This window comes from Nicotiana sylvestris, chromosome 3, assembly GCF_000393655.2.
Source record: "Nicotiana sylvestris chromosome 3, ASM39365v2, whole genome shotgun sequence".
In the NCBI taxonomy this organism is placed as follows: domain Eukaryota; kingdom Viridiplantae; phylum Streptophyta; class Magnoliopsida; order Solanales; family Solanaceae; genus Nicotiana; species Nicotiana sylvestris.
The window spans coordinates 168,982,939-168,994,035 of NC_091059.1; the positions used below are offsets into that span (position 1 = coordinate 168,982,939).

General features: G+C 36.6%; 2 protein-coding genes across 2 annotated transcripts; both read left to right on the top strand.

The window, feature by feature from the left end:
- Positions 1-287: 287 nt before the first annotated feature.
- Positions 288-2,916, top strand: LOC104236432 (exocyst complex component EXO70B1). Its single transcript, XM_009790350.2, has one exon. The coding sequence runs from the start codon at positions 640-642 to the stop codon at positions 2,635-2,637; it is 1,998 nt and encodes a 665-aa protein (XP_009788652.1). The 5' UTR covers positions 288-639; the 3' UTR covers positions 2,638-2,916.
- A 4,178-nt stretch (positions 2,917-7,094) lies between these two features.
- LOC138888336 (uncharacterized) lies at positions 7,095-9,856 on the top strand. Its single transcript, XM_070170188.1, has 5 exons — positions 7,095-7,440; positions 7,880-8,084; positions 8,273-8,823; positions 9,032-9,642; positions 9,824-9,856. Exons 1-5 carry the CDS (start codon positions 7,095-7,097, stop codon positions 9,854-9,856), a joined length of 1,746 nt encoding a protein of 581 aa, XP_070026289.1.
- Positions 9,857-11,097: the final 1,241 nt, after the last annotated feature.

Consider the following 11,097-nt stretch of genomic DNA (forward strand, 5'->3'; position numbering starts at 1 on the left):
TTCACTTCAAATCATTCACAAAACTTCAAAATAGCTCCAAATTATATGCATATCCAAATACAACTCTAATTTTCAAATATCATTTTCACTTAATTTTTTTTCACTTTTTTCTGAAACTTCACAATTCTTATGCCCAAACACCCACTAAGTGCTAAAGCTGTCATGTACAAAACATGGGGCATAAGTGTGTACCATTTCCTGACGTAACGTATAACGCAATTATTAGTACTACTATTGTACAAAAGCTCATAAAAAATTAAACAAAAAAGAAAAAAAAGTCGCATACCGTATTCTCTTTTATCACGATGGAAGTTGGAAGGACGAAGGCAATAGCCCAACCCAAGTCTAACGAAACAACCCGCACGCCCGCAGCTGCAGAAATGGACGCAACAATCGACGTTTGAATTTTCCAAAATTCCAATTCCCAAAACCCACCAAACAATTCCAGTCCTCTTTCTCCCTTCTTTCCCCCCTCACTTCGATCGAGGACCCATTTTCTTTCCCCCTTTCTCCCAAACCCTAATTTCAAACCCCCCCAAATCTCTATTCTTATATCAATTCAATTCAATCCACACATATATAGATATATAGAGCCAGGTTGAAAGAGAAAGGAAGGAAAATATATAGAGAGAAGGGTTGATGGCGGCGACTATAGAAGGACAAGATAGGGTTCTTGCTGCAGCTCAACAGATCGTTAAGAGTCTCAACACTTCCACAAATGTTGACACTGATGATATGCTTATGATCTTATCTACCTTTGATAATCGCCTCTCTAAGCTCTCCAATTTCATGACTTCATCATCTTCCTCCACTCCTAACTCCGCCAAAGCTGCCGCCGCCGCTGCCGGAGGCGATGATTCCTTTGTGGATCCTCGATTCGAAGCTGCAGAGCAACTTATCCTTCATTGGAACTCCCCTCCCAACGCCGATCCTGATTCCACCTTCGATTACCTCGCCGCCGTTGACGAGATTATTCAGATGACTGACGATCTGAATCTTCAGCCGGAAAATGATCTCGTCATGGACCGAGCTGAGGCTGCTCTTCAGCATGCCATGGCTCATTTAGAAGATGAGTTTCGCCATATTCTCATTGGCAATACTGTTCCTTTCGATGCCGGCCGCCTCCACGAGTCCTCCTTCATTCGCCGTTGTTCCATCTCTTCATCTGCTGTCGAAATCCCTGATTTTGAAACTGGTACTTTATCCGAGGATCAGGAGGATGTTAACAGTGGAAGGTACAATCATGTCAAAGGGAAGAGCCTTGGAGGAGATGAATTCTCCCTTGATTTGGTATATCCGGATGCTATTATTGATCTGAGAGAGATTGCTAACCGTATGATTCGATCCGGATATGAAAAAGAATGTTGCCAAGTATACTCTAGTGTTCGTAGAGAGGTGCTTGATGAATGTTTAGCAATACTTGGCATTGAGAAACTGAGCATTGAGGAGGTCCACAGGATTGAATGGCAGTCGCTGGACGAGAAAATGAAGAAATGGATTTATGCTGTAAAAGTTCTGGTGAGAATCCTTTTATCTGCTGAAAAGAGCTTATGTGAACAGATTTTTGTAGGCTCAGAGTTGATTAAAGAAGTGTGCTTTATGGAAACTGCAAAGGGCTGTGTGATGCAGCTCTTGAATTTTGGAGAAGCTGTGGCGATAGGGCGAAGGTCGTCTGAGAAGTTGTTTAGGATTCTGGATATGTATGATGCCCTGGCAGATGTTTTATCTGACATTGACCTGCTTTATAACGATGAATCTGGTGAAATGGTATGTAGTGAGGCGAAAGGGGTGTTAGATGGCCTAGGAGAAGCAGCTATTGGGACATTTGTGGAGTTTGAGAATGCAGTTCAGCGGGAGGCTTCAAAGAAACCAACACAAGGAGGTGAAATCCACCCATTGACTCGTTATGTTATGAATTATGTGAAATTGTTGGTTGATTATAGTGATACATTGAATGGACTTTTAGAGAAGGTAGAGAGTGAATGTGAACCTGACAGTTCCCGGATTGAAAATGGTGATAATTTGGAGTTTGAGAATGTCCCACCACTTGCGAGGCGGTTGATGTTACTGATCAAGTCTTTGGAAGCTAATCTTGAAGGGAAGTCGAGAATGTATGAAGATAGCGGAATGCAATATATATTTTTGATGAATAATGTACATTACATAGTACAGAAAGTGAAAGATTCGGAGCTTCAAAAACTTTTAGGTGATCAGTGGGTCAGAAAGCGAAGGGGTCAAATTCGACAACATGCTACAGGCTATCTTAGAGCTTCGTGGAGCAAGGTTCTATCTTGTTTGAAGGATGAAGGGCTTGGTGGAAGCTCAAGCAATGCCTCAAAGACAGTCCTCAAGGAGAGGTTTAAGAACTTCAACTTATGTTTTGAAGAAATTTATAGAATCCAAACGGGTTGGAAGGTGCCAGATGCTCAACTGCGCGAAGAACTGAGGATTTCTATTTCTGAAAAAGTGCTACCTGCCTATCGGTCTTTTCTGGGGAGGTTTGGGGGTCATTTAGAGAGTGGAAGAAATGCTGGGAAGTACATAAAGTATACTCTAGAGGACTTAGAGGGTTACTTGTTGGATCTATTTGAAGGAACACCTCTTGTTTTGCACCATATGAAAAGAAAAGGCACGTAGAGTGCAGGTCTTTGGAGACAGGTATGCCTCCTTTCTAAGGACTAGCATGTCTAGAGTATAGGCTGCAGATGTTCTGTTTCTTTGTTGGCCTGAATGTGTTAAAAGCAATTTCAATGAGACTGGCTATACTCTTGTTCACCTACTGTAATAACTTTGTGAGATGTATATGTATTATATGTGAGATCTGGTGATACAATGGTCTATGATCGAGCTCTTCAGACCGTAATTTCATCATATGGATAGAATTTCATCATATGGATAGGATACTTGGTAAGCTAATCATTATAGTTTCCTCGTCCTGCTTATGGTTTGCAATTTACTGCTGACTTGTTGTATCCCAAACGACGCAAAGTGACTTTGTATCTGGAGATGTTATTTTGTGTTCTTGTTTAAAAGGAAATTACAGAAAATAGTATTCGTCTGGAGCTGCTTTCCTTTTACTCCCAAATGAAACAGTTTCAGTGTTTTGGGTGTGTGTATATCTATAACTCGCTTTCTTATCTTTACACACTTTCTTATCTATAATAAGTGGTGTTTCGGTATACGTTCCTGTTTGAAGTTGCTGCTTGTGGATAGTGCCTATATTATCCAGTATTAGTATGTGACTAGGCGTCTCTACCTTCTCAAGGTAGAGTAAGGTATGCGTACACACTACTCTCCTCAAGACTCCACTTGTGGAATAACACTGGGTTGGTTGTTGTTGAGTATGTGACAAGGCTACAGGGATATCAAAAGGCCTCTCACAGTATTTGCCGATGAATTTGCATTGTGCTTATCTTTTCCTTCTATTTATCTCTTTTCTCTTTCCTAATGAATCATTTGGCTGCCGACTAAGCAGATACTATAGGAGGATACATAATTCCAAATCTTATTATCTTACCTGCTCTGAGTTATGTCTAGTTACATTGATCCAAGTTTTTGCCCCTTCCTTTGTTCTTTGCTTTTGTTTTATTGTGATAAGTCACACAAGGCAAACATAACTGCAAGCCTACCAAAGTAGGCTTTGATAGATAGCAAATCAGTAATTCCTAGTAGTGAGTAAAATATTTTAGGCTTCGCAAATGTCTGTTATGCTGCCATTTTCTTAGATGATAATTGTGGTGTCCTTCCATTCGGGGTACTTGCTACTTCCCACCATCTCAGGTGTTGGGAACTCTCCTCACCAAGGTTTAGACAAATTGGAAGAGATCAGCTAACATTTTTTTTTTCTCTGCTGGGATTTGAATCTTAGTCTCCAAGGTTTCATCCCACTTCGTTGACTGTAAGTCACACCCTTGGTTGTGCTAGTTAGGTATGTCGATTTTCCTTAAAACATTATAATCTTGTTCGGCTAAGGGATTGCTTTTTAACTTCCCATAGGTTATTGATTTTATCTTGTTGCTCTGAACTTCTCATATTAACTGAAGCTCCAGGTGCACTCTGACTTCACTATGCGCTTTCCTAAATATGCGTTGTAGTTTGAAATTTCAGAACTTTCTGGTTTCACGTCCAACCAAGAGAGATCTCACAGTAAGGACTTGCCATTATTTCGAGTTTTCACTGATATAGTGCGTCAGTTAATATTTGTGGTTATCACTTTCTTCTACGACTCAGCTTTATCATTATTATATTTCCGGTGCCCTTTAAGTTGCAAACATTTATTGTGATGCTTTATGTTCTTCACCCCATATCAGCAGTGTTTCCCCCTTTTGATAAGTCAGAAAGAATCTTTATTCCAACTGAAAATACCAATGAGGCTTTAGAAGTGCACGCAGGAAAAACTCAGGTACCCTTACCATTTAAACATCCAAAGACCCCTGAGGACATAGTGTGAGTTTAAATCATATACATCCAGGGAAAAAGCCATTGTTGACTCGTGGGTGGTTTTTTTTTCTGTATCAAAAAGTTTGTGGTCCATCTGATTTGCATCAAATTACCTCTGCTTTTTCACGGGCCAGATTATTCAAAAAACGCAAGCTGGAATTGTATACTTTAAGTTCACTGTCTTCCTTAATTTAAAAAAAAAAAAACTTTACGTCTACTGTCTTCCTTCCCATTCGTCTTCTTGCCAGCTCCAAAGCAGTTCCTTGACTGTCCTTGGTATCACCTATCATAAGCCATACAAACAGAACAATTCTTCTTCTTCACCTGTCAGGGTGAAGTAGATGATTCATCTCTTCACTACTTTTTGCTACATGTAACACCTATGCAAATAACCATGCTTGTTTCTGGGGATTGTATGTTGAATAGGCCTCATGGGAGGGGTGGTGTGGTTGAGTGGCATCCATTTTTCAGATTATTCTCCCAGGCCACTGTATTGGATGTGTTATGTGTCTAACAATTTATGGCCAGATTCTACGGAGTACTTTCCATCTTTTTTTTCCTGGAATGATAGTGGTGTCCAGACCAACTTGCACACACCTCGACTATTCCACCGGGTACCTGCTACCTCCAGCCAACACATGTATTGGGCGACTTTGCCCGCCAAGGCTTATGCTCCATACTTTAGTTACCTCCATTTTATTGAATCTGGCACCACTTGATATCTTAATCCATTTTGATCTTTTTTGAAGTTCAGTCTTATTGTCAATTTCCCACTCTTTATGATTCCTTGTGAAGGATTACACCAACCATTTTCTAATCGATCACTTTGGCATAAGATGAATTTTCTTCTTTTCATTGTTTCGTTCCCCATGCTACCTTCTCTTTTTATTTTATTTTTCACTGTAGTCCATCTTATCTTTTTGTTCCTTCCTTCCCACAAAGAAATCATTCTTGAGTTTATTCAATTGTTCTACTTCTCATGGATTGGGATTTAATGACATTAGATTTGGCGGAATGCCATCCAAGACCGTGTTCATAATGTCAATCTACCTTCAAAGGAGAAGTATCGTGTCATTCGACGAGTCAATTTCTTTTGACATTTCCCAATCACACTTTTAGTTTGACATCGAATGATCTCTTTTCTTTTCCTTTTGATGAGTAATATCTAGTATTTTGCTTTGGCGTGATTACTGTTGGGACTTGGTAAAACTTCGAGTTGTCTCAGCTCTAGTTGGTATTAGGTCTTCGTTTTATGGAAATACTGGTGGCTGTAGGCATTTCTTAGCTTCGACTGCAATAACCTCTTTTCCTTTTTCTCCTTGAATCTTGATAATGACCATTTTATCCACCTAACTGAGCTCAGAATTCAAATTGCATCGTCTGATGTACTGGAATGATAGACCATGTAATAGTAGAAGAATTATATCTATGGCATGATCCTTACAGAGGATCCACTTATTTTCTAACCTGGGCTTGCATACACTCAAGTGCAATCGCATTCTCAGATAATTTCAACTGTAGATGCAATTCTTGCTGTAAGTACATTATATTTAAAGTATTGAAATTTTTTGGCATGTGGTGCACTATGTGCTTGTTATGAGGATCTTTTCATGCTTTCTAGATTATGTTCATGGTTTTGTATCTGCATAGAAATACATCAGGGAGATAAAGGAAGGTGTCATTGCAGCTTTAATTGTGCCCTTATTCCTTCAGTGGCAAGCCTAGATTGTTTTCTTGTTTCAGGTTCAGGGTATGAGGTGCATTTAGGTCTTTGTTCCCAAAGAACATAGAGATCTTCTGCATTATGCAAGGTGTCCTTTTTTTTTTTTGGGCCCTTCGTTTCTCGTGGAGGGGAGTAGAAATGAGGTTCATCTCGAAAGGCATATTGGTAGTTAATGATTGGTAATTGCAGTTAATTTTTTGCTTTGTTGAGGAAGGGGATGAGGTGGGTGGAGGCACTTAATAGTTTGGTTCCAAATGCAATAACTTCTGGCAATCTTGATGCTGACTCTAGCTAACTTTTTGACTGAGTTTTCAGTTGTCACTGGCTGAGTTCAGTGCGTTTGCTTTTTTCATTTATGATACCCTGATTGCAGAAAGCTAATGTTTTGAGGGTCGATTCAGGTTCAAATTTTAGTGGACATGAAAATACTACATTATTTCTTGGGATTTTTTCCTTCCTATACCATATATGAAACTTTATTACCAAATATGTGCATAGTATCTAAATTACCCGCCTGATCCACATTTTTCCTACAATTTCTGTACCATTCGTTTATTAGGAATTAATAGGGCAGAATCTTCCCTTAATAACGCGCGAAAAATCAAGAAAGAATCTTGAGATTGATTGATTCTACATTAAATTCAAGTTTTGAAACGGAAAGGAGATTTCACATCTGTGTAATTTTACTCTTAAATTACAATTTCAATTTTTTTTAAAAAAAAAAATACGAACAGCTTCAACAAACTGAATTTAAATTGTAGCATTCAAATCTTCGAGATTCAACAACTCAACATTGCTATATTCTGTTCTTCGTCGTTTCCAGAAATCAAATTGGCGATCATATATCTGTTCTTCATGTTTTTTTCTCTCAATCTAGAAATCCAAAAAAACGAAAAAATCTAGAATAATACATCAGCAACAACACGCAATCATGTCCAAAATCACAATCATGCTACAATTGAATGGGAATTGGGATAACTATGACAGATTTAGAGATTTTGAAGTTGATGCCATTGTGGTAGATGAGAATGCAAGCTACAGTATTTTGATTTCTACAATTGCAGAACAACTATCGATTGATACTTCAGAAAAAATTGTAGAAATCAAATACATGGTGAACGACAATTGTCCCCCAATGGAGATTAGGAATGATATGGGGGTTCGTGTGTATATGGAGACCAAAAAAGAGAATAAAAACTTAGGATCATATCTGTTATGTATAAGTGTACGAGATTTCAATATGAAATTGGCAATCACCAACGATAACACAAGTGCAGGTTTGTATAGTTCGAAATTGCATAGAATTATGGTTTTACGGTATTATCTACAAAATTACAACATTTACCTACAATTAAACTACAAATCAGTTTAATGAAAGAATAAAGCAGTGTTGTTTTCAAAATTATCTACAAAGTTACTACATTTATACGACAAAATAAACTACAATCTATGATTAGAAATTGTTGATTTCAAAATGTTGTCTTCAAATAAAACTACAATCTATGTTTAGAACAAAATCTAGTCAAATAAAATACAAATCAGTTTAATTATGTATGAAGCAGTATTGTTTTCACAAATTTCTACAAATTGCAACAGTTATAGTACAATTTAACTACAATGTCTGACATCCTAAAATGGATGCCTACAAAATTTTCACTATATCTACAAATTATCTACAAAATTATAATGACACTATTTATCTTTATTTTGATGCAGGTTCATCTGGATCCCTAAAGTTACTTGATATGCCATCCTATCCAGCTATAGAGGAATATCAAAGTGAAATAATAACAGAATCTACGCAAACTGCTATTGAAGAAGGACAAGTGTATCAGGACAAACAAACTGTAGCTGCTGCAATGAAGTACTTTTCTGTGATGCACAAGTTCCAGTTCAGAGTTAAAAGATCTAGTCATAGAAGGTATGAAGATATTTGTGGAGAAAAGATCATTAAAAGCAGTGTTTTACTCAAGATATGTGTTTTTTAAACATTGTAAATAAATTGTAGTTACATTGTAGTTAAATTGTAGTTTATGTTACTTTATGTTAAAACAGTCCTTTTGTTGCATCTACATTTATAATCTGTATTAAATATTGTATTTTTTGTAGCTACTGGCTTGTATGCGTTGGTGAAAACTGTAAATGGCACTTCAAGACAACGTTAATTAATGATTCCGCAATGTTTAAGATAAGTAGTTTCAACCGACAACACACATGCTCCTTAATGGACGAAACATTCATACAGCACAAACGTACTGCAGTTGCAGTTGGTAGCATGGTCATTCCAAAGTATTGTGATCCTAAGACTGTTTACATACCAAAGGACATACAAACTGACATGTTATCCGAACACGGAGTGAACCTAAGCTACATGCAAGCATGGAGAGCAAAGGAAAAGGCTTTACAGTTTTTGAGAGGGAATCCGACTGACTCCTACAACAAATTACCCAAATATTTTTATATTCTTAATGAGACTTATCCTGGTTCTGTTGTTAAATTGAAGAAGACAGCAGATGAATGCTTCTTATACGCATTTGTTGCTCTTTGTACATCAATAAGTGGTTGGCAACATTGTAGGCCAGTAGTAGTGATTGATGAGACATTCTTAAAGTCAGCCTACAAGGGGATTATGCTGACAGCAAGCACCATGGATGAAGCAGGTAAAAAGTATAAAACTTTTGTAATTATTTTGTAGGCAGTCTATAAAATGTAGATACATTGTAGTAATTTTGTAGTTATTTTGTAGCTATTACATGAAATGTAGATAAATTGTCTATATTATGAAGATATATTGTAGTTGTTATGTATTTATATTTTTATATACATTTTCAAAGCTGCCAATTAATATTATATGAATTAATAATGTAGGTACAATATTGTCCTTGGCATATGCTGTGGTTGATTCTGAAAACGACGCATCTTGGAAGTGGTTCTTTGAGCAATTCAAGCAGGCATATGGTGAAAGACCTTCAATGTGTGTTGTTTCAGATAAGAATGAGAGTATACTGAAGGCAACATCAATTGTCTATCCGGGCATGTCACACTACTCTTACATGTGGCATATTTGGACAAATATAAGGTCAAAATTCAAGAAGGGTCATCTACAATTACATGAATTGTACTTTGCTACAGTACGGTCATACACTCTGGATGAATTTAATGAAAGTATGTCGAAGATTGAAGAGGTAGACCCGCGTGTGAAATCTTACCTATATGATATTGGCTATCATAGATGGTCAAGAGTACATGCAACAGTGAATAGAACGTGGACAATGGCATCAAATATTGCAGAGTTGTTGAACGTTGTAACAAAAGATGCAAGAGAGCTGCCGATATTTGACCTTTTAGAGTATATGCGAACACTGCTAGAACGTTGGACCAACGAGAAGTTATTGAAGGCGAAGGGTACTTTCACATTTCTTGGGTCCAAATTCAACAAAGAATTAGAGAACAACAGAACATTATCTCAGAAGCTTAGGGTAAGATCTGTTTATTTGGTGCAGAAAAAATAAATTACTTAATATGCAGTGTTTCCAGATTGTAGATAAATTGTAGATAATTGTAGGTTGTAGATAAGATGTAGAATATTTGTAGATAAGTTGTATATAATCTATTTTTATGATTGAGATAATATTTTTTCTGTTTGTTCTGCAATTGTAGGTGAGGGCTTCAAACATATACATACTGTGTTAGATGACGTGAAGCGGTACATTGTGTGTCTAAAAAACAAGAAATGAAGCTGTGGCCAATTCCAACTTGAAGAACTTCCATGTGGGCATGCTTTGGGAGCATTAAGGCACATGAATGAAACATATGAAAACTATTGCTCTCCGTATTACACAAGGGAGAGCCTTCTGCGTACGTATGAAATACCAGTAAATCCTCTTCCAGATGAAAACAAATGGAGTGTGCCACAACATATTTTGGATGAGGTAGTAAATCCACCGACGGGAGATAAAAGGCAGCCAGGGAGACCTCAAAAGGAAAGATATAAAACATATGATGAAATAAAGTCAAAGAAGTACAAGGTGTCATGTGGAAATTGTGGAGGTGAAGGGCATAACAAAAGATCTTGCAAGAATGCGCCCAAGAAGAAATGAATATCATGTAGTTAGAATAGTTATTCAAACTAACTGTTAGTGAGTTAAAGTTAGCAGATTTTTTGTGTAATTGTTTAAGTTTTTAAAGATCATTATGAAGTAGACTACAATTTGTTTATGTGTGTTTAATATGCTTTTATGTATTGTGTCAGACATCTAAATTTGCTTTGATATAGTGTAATTAAATTTTAATATTTATTATCTACAATACAACTGATATTAAAAAAAAGTAACTTTAATGTAAAGTGTTTCCAGATTGTAGGTAAAATATAGGTTAAATGTAGTTAAATTGTAGTCTTGGTAATAATTTGTAGATGATTTGTAGATAAATTGTGGATAATATATTTCTATGATTGGAGTATTTATATGTTCTGTTTGTTGTGTAATTTAATTTCAACTGACAGTTATATACAGATATTACCTAGAACTTGAAGGTATTTCATAAAAATTATGAACATATACAACTACAAAATTATATACAATAACTACATTGAGTGTTTCCAAAATGTAGATATTGTGAAGATTATTTGTAGGCAAATTGTATTCTAACATCAAAATACTCATGTTTAATATAATGAAGATACAGTGCTGTAAACAATCAATTTATATTCAAGTGAACATCTAATAATGAAAGATAAAATAACAAAACAAAAAGGTATGCTGCAATAAAAAAATAAAATTTTTGTTCATAAAGTAGTGTATTCTCCTTCAACTACAAATTGACATCAACTAAACTAGGAAAACATGACACTATTTCTTCTTTCTCTGGACTTTAGTCTTCTCATTCAAAGCAGGAGCACCCTTCCTCCTTGCTAGTCTGCTTGTAACCTCACT